Genomic DNA, 20,586 nt, shown 5'->3' on the forward strand with positions numbered 1-20,586 from the left:
CCGATGGTAAATCCATACGGTTTATAAGGGAAAGATAAATTGTGGAAAATATTTTGACCCCGACGTGATTTGAACACGCAACCTTCTGATCTGGAGTCAGACGCGCTACCGTTGCGCCACGAGGTCCGTATCAAATGGTGGTGCATTGAGGTATAGAATTCTTGATCACTGTTTGTGGTAGGAAAGTATGTTGTGGCCGTTATTTGTTACATTGTAGAAAATGGTTCTCCTGGTTTGGTCGAACAATTTTCGAAATGTTGGCCTAAAATATATATATACAAAAATATTCTCATACCGATAATGTTCTAATCGGATGTAGACTTAAATAATTTTTAGATTTAAAAACGTTGTTTTTCTTAAACCAAATTATAGCTATGTCATGATTAACAGAAGCCTTGTCATGTGAATTTAAATGCCCTCTCCTTCTCTTTCCAGTCACGTATAAGTCAGTGGCTTTTCCTGGCAGAGTGTCAGGGCAGACCTTTTATATGGACTGTTACAGAGTGTGTGTGTGAGTGTGAATAAATTAAGAGCTTCCCCATAAATGCAGAAAATGAACAGTCAGTCATGTCACAGACAGAGAGATACACATTCACTAACACAGATATGGATAGAGTGAGAGAAGAGAAAGAGTTGCAATATATAGAACAAAATAGAAGGGGTAAATCAGAGAGAGAAAACAAGAAGAGGAAGAAACATGAAGAAAATAAGAGAGAGAGACAGAGAGAGAGAGAGAGAGAGAGAGAGAGAGAACAAGAAGAGAGAGCGAGGGTTCTCATCATCTCTCTCTCTTTCATTTCCTGACAAAGGCACTGTATTTGGAACTCAAGACCATCACAATCAAAATATTCTACTCATAAGCATCAAACGGGTGAGTGCTTCTCAGAATATGTAACAGTGTATTACTCTAGTCTCTGTGTGTACCATGCCAACATCATATTCACTTCACACTGGTACTGTAACTGTATCACAACACCAATAACAGACAGGGTAACAGGATAACTTGGTCACCTGTGTGTGTAATTGTGCTTCGACTACTGTTATTGAGAGAAAGAGAAAATGAGGAGAGTAAAAAGGCTTCTTAAAAATGTTTGGTTTCACTCTCTCATTCGTGGAAAATACAGTTACAGATACCATTGCAATTGAGGTGAATGAATAGTGAATGCAAATGCAAAAAAAAAAAAAACACGTAACGTTATGTTCATTTCTCAACTCTTCTGCAATGCTAGCAGCCATGTGTCTGCTTCTGCTTTAACTGGGGAAAGGTAGGTTCACGGTTTCCATAGAGACCTCAATGAAGTCATTTATTTAGCTTTCACTGAAGTCAGAATGATAGTGGAACAAAATGTCTTCTTGTTCCTCTTTGGTGAACGCAAAATAAGCATCTGAAACTGAAACAGTATTCCACTGTAAAGATTGATAGAGGTTCTTGTACATAAACAGGGTCTATCAGACAAAGATCTTTGTAGCGTTAAAAATAACTTCCTCCCTCACCGACTGGCTGTTCAGCTTCCTTAATTCATCAGCAGTTTTACCCTCTTTGCATGCATAAGACGACAACCGTGAAAATAGGGGCGCATCCCAGCCTCCCAAATGGAACCCTATTCAAATCAAATCATATCAAATAGTATTTGTCACATGCGCTGAATACAACAGGTGTCGGTAGACCTTCCAGTGAAATGGTTGTTCCCCTTATAGTGGACTACGTTTGAGCAAAGCCCAAATGAAATAGGGTGTCATTTGCAGTCTTTGTGTAATGTCGACCAGGGGATACCACTAAGACAGGCTAAAAATACACAGACGGACGGTTAGGGAAATGGTGCCTATGTCACAATAACTACAGAGGAACGTTACAATACAGATCAGGACAGGAAAAGGTGTTTTGCAAGTGTGAGACAAAGAGATGAAGAAGAGAGGAATGGAGAGAGTGTAACGTCTGCTTCCAGCTCACACTCTGAAACACGTAGATCCCCTGAAAGCTGCTCACCTTCCAGCTCACACTCTCAAACACGTAGATCCCCTGAAAGTTGCTCACCTTCCAGCTCACACTCTCAAACACATAGATCCCCTGAACGCAGCTCACTTTACAGCCCACTTTCCAGCTCACACTCTCAAACACATAGATTCCCTGAACGCAGCTCACTCTCCAGACCCCAATCACCTGAATTCTGATCACCTCTTAACATACCTGTATGTCATTATCACACACTATTTAGGTCAGTTCTTTGCACCCCATCATTGTGAGGTATTGTTTATTTTGTGACACACTCAGAGCTCTGTTTCTCCCGTAATGTACTCCTCCTGTGTATGATAGTTTTTGCCTGCCTCACTAACGGCTCCTTTTGCCTATTCCCTGCCTGTAGTTTATCGGATTTCCTGTTATCAACCTATTGCCTGATCTCCCGGACTTACTAGCCTTTTCCCTGCCTGTACTGTTGTCTTTTTGGACCCCCTGTGTATGACATTGCATCATAAGAGACACAATCCTGTATCATTTCTGTAGCCTGCTAATCCCACTCTTTCCCGCCCGCCCTCTCTCTCTCCCTCTCTTTCTACCCGTCCCTCTCTTTCTCTCTATCTCTCTCTCTGCCCCTCTCTGTCTCTCTCTCCCTCTCCATCCATCTGTCTCTCTCTCTCTCTCCCTCTCTTTCCATCCCTTCCTGCCTCTCTCTGTCTCTCTCTCCCTCTCTTTCCATCCCTCCCTCCCTCCACCTCTCTCTCTGTCTCTCTCTCCATCTCTATCTATCCCTCCCTCCCTCCTTCCATCTCTCTCTCTCTCTCTCTCTCTCTCTCTTTCTTTCCATCCCTCTCCTCAGAAACAACAAAAATATTAGTCATGACCATCAACACCACTCATAACTGCACAGAGCCCCAGAGTAACTGGCTCTTTGTTGGGGTCTACTCCATGGTCTTCATGGTTGGCCTCATCCTCAACCTCACAGGTATTATGGAGAGAATGTTCTTACATTATTATCTTCTTGTCTATATCAATGAAAATGTGTTTGGAACCAAGATCAAACACGTATATATATATATTTTTTTAACTCACTTGGTAATAAGTGGCAATTTAAGCTTTGTTTCATGTATGAATGGCATGTCTTTAATAGCTAGACGTCAATGCAATGCTGCAGCTTTGTTATGCCACAATACGTCCATTTTCTTATTCCTCACAGCACTAGTGGTGTTCTTCCGCTACACCAAGTCTCGGTCTCACACCACCGTCTACATGACTAACCTGGCCATCGCAGACCTTCTCCTGGTCCTCACTCTGCCCCTGAGGATCTACTACCATCTGGGAATGTCTGGGTTACCACAGTTACCTCAGGTCCTGTGTGAAGGTAAACGCTTGTCTGAGTTACCTCAGTTACCTCAGGCCCTGTGTGAATGTAAAGGCTTGTCTGAGTTACCTCAGTTACCTCAGGTCCTGTGTGAAGGTAAACGCTTGTCTGGGTTACCTCAGTTACCTCAGGCCCTGTGTGAAGGTAAATGCTTGTCTAGGTTACATCAGGTCCTGTGTGAAGGTAAAGGCTGGTCTGAGTTACCTCAGTTACCTCAGGTCCTGTGTGAAAGTAAATGCTTGTCTGGGTTACCTCAGGCCCTGTGTGAAGGTAAATGCTTGTCTGGGTTACATCAGGTCCTGTGTGAAGGTAAATGCTTGTCTAGGTTACATCAGGTCCTGTGTGAAGGTAAACGCTTGTCTGGGTTACCTCAGTTACCTCAGGCCCTGTGTGAAGGTAAATGCTTGTCTAGGTTACATCAGGTCCTGTGTGAAGGTAAATGCTGGTCTGAGTTACCTCAGTTACCTCTGGTCCTGTGTGAAGGTAAACGCTTGTCTGGGTTACCTCAGTTACCTCAGGCCCTGTGTGAAGGTAAAAGCTTGTCTGGGTTACATCAGGTTCCGTGTGAAGATAAATGCTTGTCCAGGTTACCTCAGGTTCCGTGTGAAGGTAAAGGCTTGTCTGGGTTACATCAGGTTCCGTGTGAAGATAAAGGCTTGTCCAGGTTACTTCAGGTTCCGTGTGAAAATAAAGGCTTGTCTGGGTTACATCAGGTTCCGTGTGAAGATAAACGCTTGTCCAGGTTACTTCAGGTTCCGTGTGAAAATAAAGGCTTTGTCCAGGTTACCTCAGGTTCCGTGTGAAGATAAACGCTTGTCCAGGTTACTTCAGGTTCCGTGTGAAAATAAAGGCTTTGTCCAGGTTACCTCAGGTTCTGTGTGAAGATAAATCTTGACTCTTTGCTGTTATGTTAGCTTAGTCACAATATCTGTTTGTGCTATCATGCCAACTCATTAATGTCATTGTCAAGCCAAACATGTTTATCATGACATTGAGTGAATCTACAATCTAGGATTTTTGTCCTTGAATGTTATATATTGCACTCTCTGTTTTGTCCGTCCGTGTCCTGTTTTTTAATTACAAATATCATTTTAATTGCTTTTCTTATGATGTGTAAAACAAATTCCCATATGGCAGTAGAGGTTTTATTTTTTTCCATTCACACATTCATTAATTTATAAATTCATGCATTTATTCCAGGGGTGGGCCTGGTTCTGCTGGTCAACATGTATGGCAGCATCTTTCTCCTCACCTGCATGTGTTTCGACCGCTGTGTAGCCGTATGTTTCCCCATGTCTTGCCGGATTCGGGAGGGCCGAAAGAAAGCCCCACTGGTCTGCCTCGGTGTCTGGGTCCTTACCATCGGAGCCAGCCTCCCATTCTACATCTCCAAACCCAGGTAAAACTAGGACCCAGATATTCTCCTCATCAGGTCAACTAGGACCCAGATATTCTCCTCATCAGGTCAACTAGGACCCAGGTATTATCCTCATCAGGTCAACTAGGACCCAGGTATTCTCCTCATCAGGTCAACTAGGACCCAGATATTCTCCTCATTAGGTCAACTAGGACCCAGATATTCTCCTCATCAGGTCAACTAAGACCCCGATATTCTCCTCATCAGGTCAACTAGAACCCAGATATTCTCCTCATCAGGTCAACTAGGACCCAGATATTCTCCTCATCAGGTCAACTAGGACCCAGATATTCTCCTCATCAGGTCAACTAGGACCCAGATATTCTCCTCATCAGGTCAACTAGAACCCAGGTATTCTCCTGGTCAGGTCAACTAGGACCAAGGTATTCTCCTGTTCAGGTCAACTAGGACCAAGGTATTCTCCTGGTCAGGTCAACTAGAACCCAGGTATTCTCCTGGTCAGGTCAACTAGGACCAAGGTATTCTCCTGTTCAGGTCAACTAGGACCAAGGTATTCTCCTGGTCAGGTCAACTAGGACCAAGGTATTCTCCTGGTCAGGTCAACTAGGACCAAGGTATTCTCCTGGTCAGGTCAACTAGAACCAAGGTATTCTCCTGGTCAGGTCAACTAGGACCAAGGTATTCTCCTGGTCAGGTCAACTAGGACCCAGGTATTCTCCTGGTCAGGTCAACTAGAACCTAGGTATTCTCCTGGTCAGGTCAACTAGAACCTAGGTATTATCCTGGTCAGGTCAACTAGGACCAAGGTATTCTCCTGGTCAGGTCAACTAGAACCCAGGTATTCTCCTGGTCAGGTCAACTAGGACCAAGGTATTCTCCTGGTCAGGTCAACTAGGACCAAGGTATTCTCCTGGTCAGGTCAACTAGGACCAAGGTATTCTCCTGGTCAGGTCAACTAGGACCAAGGTATTCTCCTGGTCAGGTCAACTAGGACCAAGGTATTCATTCACTAGGACCAAGGTATTCATTCGCGATGATGACACAAACATTATTTTAAGCAGGACATTCATATGAGCCTTAAAATCCAATTATAATCCAAAAGCAGTGTGAAATGCACCCATTAGCAACATGTAAATAGAGGCTTTTTTTGCTGCCGTTCTATGAGAACTCCCCCTTGTTCTGCCACCAACTTGCGCTCATCTCCCTCGTGCGGCAATGTTTGCAAACACAGAAAGGGCTCTGTAACATCACATCAGACCCAACCCTGTATCATTTATATATCCTGTTATATTCCCTCTCTCTCCCTTTCTCTCTCTCTCTCTCCCTCCCTCTTTCTCCCTTTCTCTCTCTCTGTCTTTCGGCTGAAACATAGAGAGGCATCCAATGAGATGCAGGACCTTTGTTTCGGGAACCTTCCAGTCTACGCCACACAGGCAACGGCAGTCGCCTCGACACTAACCGTCGGCTTCGGCATCCCCTTGGTGGTGATGTTGGTCTGTTCCTCGGCGTTGATCCGCACCATCACAAGGAGCGCTGTAGCCCAGACAGAACTCATCAACTCTGGGAAGATCCAGAGGATGATTACCACCAACCTGGTGATATTTCTGGCCTGCTTCCTGCCCTACCATGGGACTCTGGCACTCCTCTATGTCCATAGGAAAGCGGTATCATGCCCCCTACTGTCGGCATACCGCTATAGCCTTATGGTGGCCTGTCTGAACGCCATTTTGGATCCACTGGCGTACTATTTCACCACGGAGACGTTCAGGAAGAAGGTGGATATGGACGCCATGAGGAGGATGTTCCCACTCAACAGTCAGAACTCTGAGGGTAACAACTCCAGAGCCCCCTTCAACACTTAATGTTCTAAAGATACAGTCTGGGATTTGAAAAAACAACAAATCCCTCACCCCGCCGGCCGCCAATTGTTTTGGTAAAAATGTATTAAAGCACGTTCCATGTACTGCCAAGATATAGAATGGTGATTATATTGGATTTATGATGTGTAGTTCTACGCCAAGCTAACACCCAAGGTGTTAAGATATTGGATCATCCATGTGCAATCAGTTGGTTCTCATACTGAAGTTTCGGACTATGCAGTGGCATGTATTCAGGGATGCCAAAGGAAGGCAGGCTTCCCCAGAACAATCACCAAGAAAAAAAGAAAAAATATTATATTTCTGTATGTGTAGCTCATCTATCTGATGCTTTCTGGTCAAAAATAGTATAATATTGCTGCTGCTTGTAGCATTGAATAAAAGGGATTAATAATTATTAATAATAATAGCCAATCAGCGTTGAGCTAAACTGAGTGAGCTCAGCTGTGAATGGTCCTGGTGCACCGAAAGAAAGTGTAAAGGGAAGCCAGTTCGGATTTGGCTTCACACCAGTCACATCAAATCCAGCCAAACATCATTGACAGAAAAAACGTGATTTGTTGTATCTAGTTTCCTAAATTAGCCAAGGACAGAGATAGGGATTTTGTGGTTTTACTTCATTCTCCACACTGGCCAATTCTGTGATTCTGACACAACCATTAATTCATATATTGTGCCCCTGGACTGACAGGATGGAAGTTCAATATTTAGAAGGCTAATGTGAACTAGCTAATGTTGTCATGAAAGGAAATTAGGATAGCAAGCAACATTTTAGCCAGGTAGTCTAGGACAACATAAACTTAAAGCATGTATGACAGAGTCATAGACGTTTCGGCAACATGAATGAGAGGAGGATGGCATTGGCCTTTCTTTACAAGTAGGGTGAGTCAACACATTTTCTCCTTACGCACACAAACACAAAAATCAGTACCATGGACAGCCACATGATAGGTAAGAATGTACATATTTTCCCATTAATAAAACGATATCCTAACATCCAATATATTTCAACATTTTTGAAAAACACATCAAGACTCCAAACCAAGTAAAAAATAAAACATTTTAGAATCATCCAACAGCAACATCTGCAATAAACACTGATCCAAAAGTTTTTATTTTATTTTTTTACAGTTAATCAGAGCTCAAATACAAATGCAGTTTATTTTACAGTTTTTAAAGAGCCTATAATCAATTGTTAAATCTAATCAAAGTAATAGTAACATTCGTTACTATTTTGCAACATTACACATTTTAAACAGCCTTGGATCAATTTCAGGTGGCTGAACATTTGCTTATGTTGATTGGACTAAATCGTTTTTGGAATATTTTAGATGTCACTGTATTAGACTAAGCATAGGTGATTTCATGATGTCGAAATGTTGAAGTTGAAATGGTGCTGGAATAGTGGAGGCTATAACGATACAGGGCAAGACCTAGATGCAGACACGGGAGGCAGAGGGTTGGAGTCTCTGATATTTATTATAAAACAAGGGGCAGGCAAGAGACAGGTTGTGGACAGGCAAAAGATCATAAGGAGGTACAGAGTGGCAGGCAGGCTCGAGGTCAGTGCAGGCGGGCTCAGTGTAAGGGCAAGCAAAGGTCAGAACTGGGAGGACTAGAAAAACAAAGACTTCACAAGAAAAACGCTGGTTGACTTGACAAGACGAACTGGCAGAACAGAACAGAAATGTTATCTACGTGGTGAAAACAAAGTGCTGTTCTAGAACTTTGAAAATTCTACTTGGATAAATCCACCCTTGTCTGTAGACAGAGCTGCATCGGTGAGAGCTTTCATAGATGCTGCGAACTTGCAACTGGAAGACAGTGATACATTTCATGGTAGAGAGAGAGATTGCATTTAAACAAACTACAATCCATAGTCTGAATCATGTGTTAATTTGACACTTAGATTTATTTATAGATTTCACACAGCTACAGAAAACATACACAGTGGGGAGAACAAGTATTTGAAACACTGCCGATTTAGCAGGTTTCCTTACTTACAAAGCATGTAGAGGTCTGTAATTTTTTTTATCATAGGTACACTTCAACTGTGAGAGACAGAATCACATTTTATGATTTTTAAGTCATTAATTTGCATTTTATTGCATGACATAAGTGTTTGATACAGTGTGTGGACAGGGGTCTTTTATACAGGTAACAAGTTCAAACAGGTGCATTTAATACAGGTAATGAGTGGAGAACAGGAGGGCTTCTTAAAGAAAAACTAACACGTCTGTGAGAGCTGGAATTCTTACTAGTTTGTAGGTGATCAAATACTTATGTCATGCAATGAAATGCAAATTAATTACTTAAAAATCATACAATGTGATTTTCTGGATTTTTGTTTTAGATTCCGTCTCTCACAGTTGAAGTGTACCTATGATAAAAATGACAGACCTCTACATGCTTTGTAAGTACGAAAACCTGCAAAATCGGCAGTGTATCAAATACTTGTTCTCCCCACTGTATGTGGAATTGACAAGGCAACTCAAAGGGACAGGATGTACAAGATGATAGGATGTACAAGATGATAGAATGTTAACTTAAGATGGTGTTAAAGTTAAGAAATCATAATTCAGCGACAAGACATCAACGGTGTCAAAAACAAACCCCTTGAATGCAATGCACATTATATTGCCATTCTCTTGAATTATACATTTTACACCGAGTAAGCTCGTTTGTAAGTGACTATTTCAAAGTTGTATCAAATGTGTTTTCTAAAAGTTTGCTTGGTGTAGATACAGTACATCTTTATCAAGCTTCAAATGTTTCTGTTCCTATTTATTTTTCACATTCTTTTACTAAAATATCTCAAAGCTGACCATACACAGTCACAAAAATGTCTACACAATCTGTGGCTTCAATGTCAAAATAGGATTTTTACATTGCAGCATAAAGTGTTTTTAACACTCCCTACCCCCCCATCCCATCCTCCACACCAACCCACTACTTCCTCTCTTTGGTATCACTGTTGCCTCCGAGCAATACCACTTCCTGTGGGCTCCTGCCCTCAGTGGTAAATAGACAGATGCAAATTTTGAGTCATCATTGTGTATATTATTATTACATAAATTAATTGTAGTATATTCATTAATTATATCAAAATGAATACCACAAATAAATCAATAATAACTTAAAGGTAGACAGCGATATGGCGTAGAAAGTAAACATATTAGTGGGTTAATTTACGTGCCGCGAAGCACATACTGTGTGTGACTGTGTGAAGTCTTGCACCTCGCTCATCTCATTATCTGTTTGTGGCAACGCCATTTCACTGAGTTTAAGATACTTTGTGTGTGCACGCGTGTGTGAGTGTGAGTGCTTGCGTACAGTACCAGTCCAAAGTTTGGACACACCTACTCATTCCAGGGTTTTTCTTTATTTTCACTATTTTCTACATTGTAGAATAATAGTGAAGACATCAGAACTATATGGAATCATGTAGTAACCCAAAAAATTATAAACAAATATCAAAATATATTTTCTATTTGAGATTCTTCAAAGTAGCCACTCTTTGCCTGGATGATGGCTTTGCGCACTCTTGGCATTCTCTCAACCAGCTTCATGAGGTAGTCACCTGGTATGCATTTCAATTAACACGTGTGCCTTGTTAAAAGTTAATTTGTAGAATTTCTTTCCTTCTTAATGCGTTTGAGTTGTGTTTTGACAAGGTAGGGGTGGTATACAGAAGATAGCCATATTTGGTAAGAGACCAAGTCCATATTATGTGTGTGTGTGTGTGTGTGTGTGTGTGTGTGTGTGTGTGTGTGTGTGTGTGTGTGTGTGTGTGTGTGTGTGTGTGTGTGTGTTTGTGTGTGTGTCTGTGTGTGTGTGTGTGTCTGTGTGTGTGTGTGTGTGTGTGTGTGTGTGTGTGTGTGTGTGTGTGTGTGTGTGTGTGTGTGTGTGTGTGTTTGTGTGTGTGTGTCTGTGTGTGTGTGTGTGTCTGTGTGTGTGTGTGTGTGTGTGTGTGTGTGCGCATGCGCGTGTATTTACAGATTGAGGTTGTTAGCGTTTAAGAAACAGGCCTAGGCCTGTGTGACAGTGTGTGGGTGTGAGATTGCGGAACAGAAGTTTCTTCTTCAAGTTATAACCACATAGTCAACCGTTGCCTTTGTGAAATGAAACACGGCAAGATAATTACAGATGTTGTGCAAATTACCATAACATACATATCAGTCCCATGTCAATAATAACCCTGCACTGTGACTAAATGTTCCTGTCTTTGACCACTATGAGTGGTTGATTATTTTGGGATTCTTACAAGCAGAGCATAGCCTGGTCTCAGATGTGTATGCTTTATAGCCAGCTCCTTTGACTATACATCAGAGGACCTAGCTAAAGCACAAACTGATAAGAGACCAGAGCTAAGCCGACTGCACCACCTGTAGCTGCTCATCTTAATCATTTTGTGTGAGAAAACACTTCATTGCATCTTTAGGACTTTTCCCATGTGTCTTGTCTACAAATCTAAATCTTCAACTTTTCTCTCAAGAGAGTAGTAGTTAATCACACACAATCACAAGGCAGTCATATCCAGGGCAGTCCGTTAGAGTAGTTTATCAGTTGCATGACAGCGCTATTGAGGTCAACACATGGGGCCAAAAAAAGGAGTGCAGTGCGTGAAAATGTGACAGGCTGTCTTGTGTGAACTGAGGAGGTGATGATGAACTGATGCAGGTGAAGTTTTCTTTAGGGCAGCTGTACAAAAAAATAGAGAAGTGTGTGTGTGCGTGCGCTTGAGCGTGCGCATGTGTGTGTGTGCGTGCATGTGTGTATTAGGCATCTCAATATGTCTGTGGGGTTGAATCTGGCCTTCACTATTTAACTGTTGCTCCCGCTCTCCACTGCTGAGAAAAGATGAAGAAGTCACCAACACACTCTGCAAAGTGAAAACAACAGACACAGAGGGATACCCGGAACATTGAAACTAGGACAGACTACCACAACTATTCTTATTGTGACATCTAGGCCAAGAAACAAATACTTGAGTAAAGTGACATAATTTCTGAACCAAATCGTTGTCAATCTATCAATCAAAATCAAGAGACTATAGCCTGTCAAACAAACTAAGCCATAAAACCCTTCCCCCAACGCCTTGGACATTGATCAGGTGCAGGAGTGAGCTAGAGCTAAGGGAAAAAAACGACTTTGGATTTTATGGTCTTAAGATAGGCGTAAAGACTTTAGCACCTGGACCATTATTCTGCTAACTGGGGGTCATTACAGCTGGACTATAGGGCAGAAAAGAAAGAGCTAAAGAGACAACACGCTCCACTGGAGTGTGTCCATCCACCAGATAAAAAGGGGGAGAATAATAAGCTGGAGTGAGGAGGGGTTGGTAGCTAAAAGAAGTGCAGGAAATCGGGGCGGGACAGGGAGGAGGGACAATGCTAATAGTTTGAGGATTTTGGAGTTTGAAAATAAAGGTTGCGGGGAGATCTCTTTAGCTGCTATTGTTGTGTGACTTTTTCCACCCTGTCTAACTTACTTTTTTTGGTTGTGGAGAGATCTGTTTTGTGTTTGAGTGCTGAAAGGGGGGGGGGGGGGGGGGGGGGCATGGGGAGTTTAATTGATGTTGTTTGTATGAATTAATACATTTTCTAAACAGTCTGATTCATTTTATTACAGATTAAGTAGCCTATCCACTGTTATTGAAGTGTTGTTTATTGACGCTTGAGGTATAGGCCAAGCCTATTGCTTTTATTTCAATTGAGCGGCATAAAGCCTGAATAAGTGATACACTTTATCACCATGTCAAATGTCATTTTCAGCTGTCATCAAAACTGTGGAAACGCCAACCGGATGCTTCACATTGATGCATTTAGTGAAATATCTGGCTCATTGTTCTATCTGTGGTAGCAGTATGCAAATGAACGGCTCAATCGCTGATGCAATTCGGTTCCAGACGTTCAGCAAAAAAAATTAATTCAAAAATAGCCATTCCTTCGTCAACGATCCATTACTATTCCCGGTTGGTTCAACGTAATTTCATTGAAACAACGTTGATTCAACTAGTGTGTACCCAGTTTTCTAGCTGGCACCATCCATCAATCCATCCAAAACGTCACCTTTTCAAACTCCAGTGCCGTCCGCGCTTTGCAGGTCTTACCCGCGCCCCCCTCCTATCTTCCCCATTCTCCCGCTTGACAACAGCGGGGAGAATTGGACCATGTGCCATGAAACGTGCCCACGGCGGGGCTGTGGGAAAGTTCGGGGAAGAGAGAACCCACACATTGTCATGGTAATGTCGGTGGGTCGAGGTGTTGGGGGCGGGAGGCTGTGGTGCTTAACACCCACACGGGGAGAGTACTTTTACTCCTGCTTCTATTCTAGTTTATTTCACTCAGTGTTTCTCCATTCGTTACCTAGCCATTAAAACAGTACAAACGGAGTTCTGTGTGTGGATAGCCTTCAACTGCCAGAAGTCAAATCTAGCGTCATTTGGTTAATTGCGTGCAGACTGCCCACGGGAGATCAGGACACGGATAGTGTGGACTGTGAAGTTGAGCTATCAGTTGGTCGGCTGGTTTGGTGTGCGCTCTGCAGCGCGAGGATGACGGCCTCCAACATGGAACATGGAGGAAATGCTCCCGAGAAGAATTTTAACGCCAAAGATGAACGAAAGGTAGGCTTGCAATTGTCTTGGCCTAAACGCAATATTTTCGATATGAGGAATTTTGTAAAACTGGGTAATACATCAAGGTAAGGGTTGTGCAGGAATTGTTCGAAGTATCCCCCCCCCCCATTAAAATCCTTAATTGCCTGATGCAAATGAATGAATGCATGCATATCCCACTACTACATTTAATAAGATGCATGCCTTTATGCAATGTGCAGAGACAGTTGGTAGACTTTGCAAAAGGTTTGGCTGCAGGTTGTTGAATTCTCTTCAACAGGGTCTAGCTGCAGACTCATCATTTTATTGTAGTATCAAACGGAGTAACATTTCTCATATTTCATTCCAAAACTAAAATTGAGAGCTTGGTTTTACCTACAAAAATATGATTCTGAGATAATTGGCTTTAAAGTACCAAACCCACATTACCCCAGCTCAATTGATTAATACTTAAACAGAGGTATTAGTTGTAGTGTTGATTTGATTGACAGCTGCGGAAGCCTCTGATAGAGAAGAAGAGGCGTGAGCGAATCAACTGCAGCCTTGAGCAGCTGAAGGGGATCATGGTGGACGCCTATAACCTAGATGTGAGTACACCCACACTTATGCATAGACGCACAATGAGAATATTTTTGATAAACCACAAAACTTTCAGAACATTTGCATGATCTTCTTCCCTATTTAACTCTGACTTCTGTTAGCAATCTAAACTGGAGAAGGCTGATGTACTGGAGGTTACTGTCCAACATATGGAGGGTCTACAAAAGGGTCATGGTAAGCACATACAGACACACACCATCACTTTAATCAATGACAGAATACCGTAGCCCACTTTTAATGCAATATTGTTCCAAGTTCTAATGGAACATACAGAGCTGGTTGTAAATTATACTCCAGTGCTGCATGGGGTAATGTAAGCACTGGAACCAATAATATGTATAAACCCTAGATTGCTGATGCTAGGTAATTGCCAATGAGAGGCTTTGAAGCCACCGGCCGCCATATTGGTACTCCTCCGAAGGAGCAGTCTATACTGGAATTCTCCAGTGTGTGTGTGTGTATATATATATATATATATAAGAGGGGACAAAGTTACTCTTGAGTGGCGCAGTGGTCTAAAGCACTGCATCTCAGTGCAAGAGGTGTCACTATAGTACCTGTTTTGAATCCAGGCTGTATCACATCCGGCCGTGATTAGGAGTCCCATAGGGTCGGTACACAATTAGCCCAGCATCATCCAGATTTGGCCTGAGTAGGCTGTCATTGTAAATAAGAATTTGTTCTTAAATTACTTGCCTATTTAAATAAAATAAAAAAAATAATTAAGCATTTCTTTGTTGTAGTGGGGACAGAAAAATGTATAGTCTAAAAAAAAAATGCTTTTATATATTTTTGTTTAACATATAGCTCCAAAATGGATGTGCGGTGGATTCTAAACAGCACCCCTGTTGGTAATCTAGGGTTATTACATATCATTGATTGGAACCCTTATAGTGGGTGGGATTATCATGTGTTGTCAATCATTGACTAATGTCTCCCGATAGGGGTCCTTCACTCTACATATCAATGAGCTCCTATTGGGTAAATTCAGAAAACCTGTTTGACAGCTCCTGACAAACTGGAATTCAAAGCAAGCCAGGGAATGAGAGAGAACCACCTTCACCACCCTGATCACATTCACCAGTTGATAACCGATTTATTTTATTTGTTATATAAAGTAATACATTTAATTGACAGATATAAATGTGTTCACTCAGCTCACTGCATATACATTAGTGCATAACACCATCAATATTCTGCATTCCCAACAATATTGTAACTATGCATTGTGGTGGCTGGAGGGAGGAGCTATAGGAAGCATGCTCATTTATAATGGCTGAAATGGGATCGATGGACCGGAGTCAATCACGTGGTGTCCAAGCATTTCGCTACAGTCGCATTAACCTCTGCTAACCATGTGTATGTGACCAATAACATTTGATATGTATGTTGTTTTATACCGTTCCATTAATTCCATTCCAGTCGTTACAATGAGCCCCTCCTCCTATAGCTCCTCCGACCAGCCTCCTCTGATGCATTGTAGGACGTTCTAAACCTGACTGAGTTGTTCTCACCCCTGACTCACTGCCACTCCCCTGTGGTTCTTCTGTATTTAGGTACTGGCATCCCTGCTGGTCCCCGTGTCGGGTTCCAGTCCCGGCAGCGCTACAGCAGTGGATACATCCAGTGTATGCAGGAGGTCCATAACCTGCTCCTGGGCTGTCCAGACATGGACAAGCCTCTAGGGGCCCAGCTCCTCAATCACCTCCTTAAGTCTCTGCCCCACATCAGCTTAGAGACTGGGCCTGGAAACACTGGTGGCAATGGGCCTAATCGGACCCCAACAAGGCCTATCACTGGTGAGGTCAATGGGACTCTGATAAGGGCCATTGGTAATTGTAACGGTAGAATTGGTAGTGGTGGTGGTAGTAGTAGTAGTGGTGCTAGTCCCAATTCTGGACCTGGATCCCCTCCCCAGTCTCCGCTTTCACTGCCTTCTGGAGGCGTAGGTCTATTCCGACCTCGCCGTTTACAGATGCATCATGCCTCGCCGCCGTTGACCCCGCCCACAAGATGTTCCCCGCTCCATGCCCCCCACAGGCAGGTGCATTCTGGGAGAGATTGGAGGGAGCAGCTGCCTGCCTCCTCCCCTTCTAGCTCACCCAACCTCCCCCAGCCAGGGGTGTCTCACCCCGCCCCCCTGCCCCCTTTCTTCGGCCCTGTGGGAGACCCCTCTATGTGGAGGCCTTGGTGAAAGAGGACACACACACACACACATTTCATCACTTTAGGACCCCTGAGTTTTTCCTCACCCTGTGATCTGAGTGAAAAAATGCCCTATTGGCAGCAGACCACCTAAGGCCTGGGGTTTTTCCCAGTCACCTCATGCTGTGGTCAGGAAAAACTAAGGGACTCTTTGTTTTTGATCTAATTCCATCTCATGGAATCGCTCAACTCTGTTGTTCCTGGATTTAGTGCAGAAGTCAGGAGATAAAGATCTAGGTGGATTTATTGCAGAAGTCAGGAGATAAAGATCTAGGTGGATCTACAAGTTTCACTTCCTGTCAAATTGAATCCAATATGTTGTGGTGTGATTGACAGATGCATCAGCTCTCTAGGAACATGTCTGTAGTGTTCTGCTATATTAACTGCATTGCCAGCGGTTCTATGGTCTCATTTTTCGTTTAAATGCTTCACATTTTAGACATACAAATATTTGTATATTTTTTTATGAGATTGGCCAGAAGTAAGCATTGTTTTTACAATTTTGTGTTTTCTTCCAAATATTTCGCTGGTGTTCATTTTATGTTTTCAATGTGTAGAAAATGGTCACAGAATGTGGAATTTGTTTTGTCACACACTGATGATAAATTGATTGATTCATTTATTAAACAGATTTGATTAATTGATTCAGATCTGTTTGTAATTATAATGAATTGCTTACTTTGGAAATGTTTTCATCCTTGTATATTCAATGTTTCATATTGAAACAGCTAAAATAAAGTGTGCTGGATCTTTGTTTTTCAGAATTGAATAAAACGGCATTAAAACAATAGTAAATGTGAACCATCTTTTGTATGCTGAAGTTATGAATAGCAAATGATAGAAATACCATTATATTGTATGGATTTAAAACAATATATAAAAATCGGTCTAGGAAAGTACTCTAGTTCCATGTACACGAAATAGCACAGGATAGCGTGGCCGAGCGGTCTAAGGCGCTGGATTAAGGCTCCAGTCTCTTCGGGGGCGTGGGTTCGAATCCCACCGCTGTCAGGCAAGCTTTTGACCGAATTTAATTTGGCCTGACCGTAGGAATTACCTTTTACCGAACGCCCCATTGCCAACTGCGAATACCAGTTCGTAGTTTAAATATGCTATAAATCATGTATCTTTAATACTTACCGGAAACAGTTGTCACTTGTCGCATAAAATAAATAAATATATATCCGTGATGTCCGCAGTGTACATTCGTAAGCCAAAAAGATTTCACCACTAGGTGTCCCTGTTGCATAATTTATTTTTTAGGAATCCCTGGCTATACTATATATATATAGTACCAGTCAAAGTTTAGACACCTACTCATTCAAGGGTTTTTCTTTGTTTTGACCATTTACTACATTGTTGAATAATAGTGAAGACATCAGAACTATGAAATAACACATGGAATCATGTAGTAACCTAAAAAGTGTTTAAACAAATCAAAATATATTTCATATTTTAGATTCTTCAAAGTAGCCACCCTTTGACTTGTTGACAGCTTTCCACACTCTTGGCATTCTCTCAAACGGCTTCATGAGCTGGAATGCCTTAAAATGAACACGTGTGCCTCGTTAAAAGTTCACTTGTCAAAAGTTCAATAAAAACAAACAATAAATCATGATAAACAAGATGGGTTGAGAGCTGCAGTTCATTCAGAAAGTATTCAGACCCTTGACTTTTTCCACATTTTGTTACGTTACAGGTTCAATTGTTATTTTCCCTCATCAATCTACACACAATACACCATAATGACAAAGCAAAAACTATTTATAAAAAAATTAACTAAAATTTCACATTTACGTAAGTATTCAGACCCTTTACTCAGTACTTTGTTGAAGCACCTTTTGCAATTACAGCCTCGAGTCTTCTTGGGTATGACACAACAAGCTTGGCACACCTGTATTTGGAGAGTTTCTCCCATTATTCTCTGCAGATCCTCTCAAGCTCCACCAGGTTGGATGGGGAGCATCGCTGCACAGCTATTTTCAGGTTTGATCGAGTTCATGTCCGGGCTCTGGCTGGGCCACTCAAGGACACACAGAGACTTGCCCTGAAGCCACTCCTGCGTTGTCTTGGCTGTGTGCTTAGGGACGTTGTCCTGTTGGAAGGTGAACCTTCGCCCCAGTCTGAAGTCCTGAGCACTCTGGAGCAGGTTTTCATTAAGGATCTCTCTGTACTTTGCTCCGTTCATCTTTCCCTCAATCTCAATTGGTCTCCCAGTCCCTGCCGCTGAAAAACATCCCCACAGCATGATGCTGCCACCACCATGTTTCACCGTAGGGACAGTGCCAGGTTTCCTCCAGACGTGATGCTTGGCAATCAGGCCAAAGAGTTCAATCTTGGTTTCATCCAGTGGAGGCTCCTCATAGGAGGAAGAGGAGGACCATCCTCCCCAGTGAAATTTAATAAAAATAAAAATAGTTAAACATTAAAAAAGTTATCATTTTTTGATAAAACTGTATTTAATATATTCATATGTCACCAAATAATTTATTAAAATACATTGTTTTGTAATGAACATCTACAGTAACTTCAACAGCACTGTGGGGTAGCTCCATGGTGTAGGTGTCTGGCTACAATGACTTCAATACAAAACCTAGGAGGCTCGTAGGCCTTACATAGGCATACATGGTAATTATGACCACTTCCGGAGGACATCCTCCAACCAATCAAAACTTTTGCAGTATGTACTGACATGTTGTCCATCCAATCATAGAATTAGGATCAGAGAACGAACCTAGTGAGTTGTATTGGGATTGTTCATTATGGGGGTTCTATATGTTGAGAAGCTTGGTGACATTGTTGGATAGAGATTAAGAGTGAAAAGTGATAGTTGAGCATTTTTAAAAATATTATTCAAATCAATTTACAGGAGACGGAGGAAGTATATTATACATTGTTTTCTCGTTTTTTTAGCTTTATTTTTGTGTGTAGTTAGTGCAATTAATTTAAATTTGCCTTGCTAACTTCAGTAGCTAGCTAGCTACCAGTGCGAGTGTTCAGTTTTCTCCGCCAGAATGGTACAGTAGAATAACCAACATGCCGAAAATGTTGTGGACTTTTTGTTGAAGAACCCCTTTAATTCTCTTGGGTACACGGTGCGAATTAAAAGTGAGGGTCGACCTCTGCCTTAGATCAGTTTCATGAAGAAGGGTGAAAAGGTGCAGGCTTTCAATACCAACTGGTATCAAAAGTATAACGTTAGTTGGTTAACATGGAGCCTTTCATCAAGCCGCCTGTATTGCTTGCCTTGCCTGCTTTTTGGAAGGTCTGAGACCTGGTCAAAAGGTGGGTACAGGGACCTGAAGAACACCAATCGTTCCGCAGGCAGCATATAAATGCCCACATCAGATTCATGCTTCAGGGAAAAAGCTGCATCGATCATGACGAAGGTCTGCGTATTCAAACTGTGCGACACAACGAGAAAGAAGAAACAGGGATGTTCTCAAGCGGCTTGTCAACACCACTACGTTTTTGGGCTTGCAAGAATTTGCTTTTCGAGGACACTACAAGTGTCACTCCCTGACCATAGTTTGCTTTGTATGTTTCTATGTTTTGTTTGGTCAGGGTGTGATCTAAGTGGGCATTCTATGTTGTGTGTCTAGTTTGTCTGTTTCTGTGTTTGGCCTGATATGGTTCTCAATCAGAGGCAGGTGTTAGTCATTGTCTCTGATTGGGAACCATATTTAGGTAGCCTGGGTTTCACTGTGTGTTTGTGGGTGATTGTTCCTGTGTTTGCACCAGATAGGGCTGTTTTGGTTTTTCACATTTCTTGGTTTTGTTAGTCCATTCATGTATAGTTTCTTTGTTAAAGAACCATGAATAATAACCATGCTGCGTTTTGGTCCGCCTCTCCTTCAACACAAGAAAACCTTTACAACACGCTGGTAAATTTTGCCGACAAGGGAAACTACAATGAGCTTGCAGCGGTAATTGCACGTAACAATGCTTTACTTGCATATTGAAATTTCAACGGTATTTTCTGGGATGTTGAAATCAGTTCTGAATGATTTGATAACTTCCATCGCATCATCCAGTAAAAAATTAAAGTGAGAGGTTTAGGTGCTCAAGTAGGCCCCACTTTCCTCCGGTATTTATTTACAGACAAACAAATTTCATGATATAAATATTGCAGCAGCCTAGGCTACACCTAAACATTAGAGATGCTGTATGGAATGAAAACTAGACCATTCAGTCTGATCAACTGTAGGCTGTATGCATATACTCTTATTGGTAGCCTATGTGAGCTGTCAGGTTGGTCAGGGTAAACTAATTGGTAACGTTATGTATTTATAGTCCATTTGTGTGTCAGGACAAAATGTGAACGTGATCAAATTTGGTAATATATTTGAAATTGGTCTGCCTAGGCTGCCACAACGTTTTCAATCCAAAATTATTGACTGGAATTAATCAATCAACATAATAGTGATGACAGATGTGAGTTAATTGGTTTATAAGGCCTACAGTTGCATATAACTGCATGATGGAAACATTCATAAAGCAAGCTCAGCCCTGTGAGTAATATTGTCTATCAGTTGTCTCTGTGTCTGGGTAGAGGAAATCCCCCTGCTA

General features: G+C 42.0%; 2 protein-coding genes and 2 non-coding genes across 6 annotated transcripts; 3 read left to right on the forward strand and 1 right to left on the reverse strand.

The window, feature by feature from the left end:
* Positions 1 to 54: 54 nt before the first annotated feature.
* On the reverse strand, positions 55 to 126 carry trnaw-cca. Its single transcript has one exon. It is a non-coding gene; the product is annotated as a tRNA-Trp (tRNA).
* A 431-nt stretch (positions 127 to 557) lies between these two features.
* Positions 558 to 8,833, forward strand: LOC110531461 (lysophosphatidic acid receptor 6). The gene is made up of 5 exons (XM_036987353.1): positions 558 to 871; positions 2,817 to 2,942; positions 3,174 to 3,338; positions 4,539 to 4,737; positions 6,089 to 8,833. The coding sequence occupies exons 2-5, from the start codon at positions 2,837 to 2,839 to the stop codon at positions 6,576 to 6,578; spliced, it is 960 nt and encodes a 319-aa protein (XP_036843248.1). The 5' UTR covers positions 558 to 871; positions 2,817 to 2,836; the 3' UTR covers positions 6,579 to 8,833.
* Positions 8,834 to 12,162: 3,329 nt separating this feature from the next.
* LOC110531462 (transcription cofactor HES-6) lies at positions 12,163 to 16,805 on the forward strand. 3 transcript variants are annotated; one of them, XM_021614673.2, is made up of 5 exons: positions 12,163 to 12,837; positions 13,056 to 13,221; positions 13,704 to 13,799; positions 13,914 to 13,986; positions 15,369 to 16,805. In XM_021614673.2, exons 2-5 carry the CDS (start codon positions 13,150 to 13,152, stop codon positions 16,004 to 16,006), a joined length of 879 nt encoding a protein of 292 aa, XP_021470348.1. In that variant the 5' UTR covers positions 12,163 to 12,837; positions 13,056 to 13,149; the 3' UTR covers positions 16,007 to 16,805. The 3 variants fall into 3 exon arrangements, with proteins under 3 accessions (XP_021470348.1, XP_021470347.1, XP_036843249.1); XM_021614672.2 differs by lacking the exon at positions 12,163 to 12,837 and having other exon boundaries at positions 12,846 to 13,221; XM_036987354.1 differs by lacking the exon at positions 12,163 to 12,837 and having other exon boundaries at positions 12,850 to 13,221; positions 13,680 to 13,799.
* A 141-nt stretch (positions 16,806 to 16,946) lies between these two features.
* Positions 16,947 to 17,028, forward strand: trnal-aag. The gene has a single exon. It is a non-coding gene; the product is annotated as a tRNA-Leu (tRNA).
* The last annotated feature ends 3,558 nt before the right edge of the window (positions 17,029 to 20,586 follow it).

The sequence above is a fragment of the Oncorhynchus mykiss genome, chromosome 9 (assembly GCF_013265735.2).
Source record: "Oncorhynchus mykiss isolate Arlee chromosome 9, USDA_OmykA_1.1, whole genome shotgun sequence".
In the NCBI taxonomy this organism is placed as follows: Eukaryota; Metazoa; Chordata; class Actinopteri; order Salmoniformes; family Salmonidae; genus Oncorhynchus; species Oncorhynchus mykiss.

What these genes read in the sequence shown, in the direction of transcription:
- LOC110531461 (XM_036987353.1), top strand. Translation starts at nt 2,837, where the DNA reads ATGACCATCAACACCACTCATAACTGCACAGAGCCCCAGAGTAACTGG. An exon ending in CCTCATCCTCAACCTCACAG is followed by an intron (nt 2,943 to 3,173) that starts GTATTATGGAGA and finishes TATTCCTCACAG; the next exon opens with CACTAGTGGTGTTCTTCCGC. An exon ending in TTCTACATCTCCAAACCCAG is followed by an intron (nt 4,738 to 6,088) that starts GTAAAACTAGGA and finishes GCTGAAACATAG; the next exon opens with AGAGGCATCCAATGAGATGC.
- LOC110531462 (XM_021614673.2), top strand. Translation starts at nt 13,150, where the DNA reads ATGACGGCCTCCAACATGGAACATGGAGGAAATGCTCCCGAGAAGAAT. An exon ending in ACGCCAAAGATGAACGAAAG is followed by an intron (nt 13,222 to 13,703) that starts GTAGGCTTGCAA and finishes TTTGATTGACAG; the next exon opens with CTGCGGAAGCCTCTGATAGA. An exon ending in GGGTCTACAAAAGGGTCATG is followed by an intron (nt 13,987 to 15,368) that starts GTAAGCACATAC and finishes TTCTGTATTTAG; the next exon opens with GTACTGGCATCCCTGCTGGT.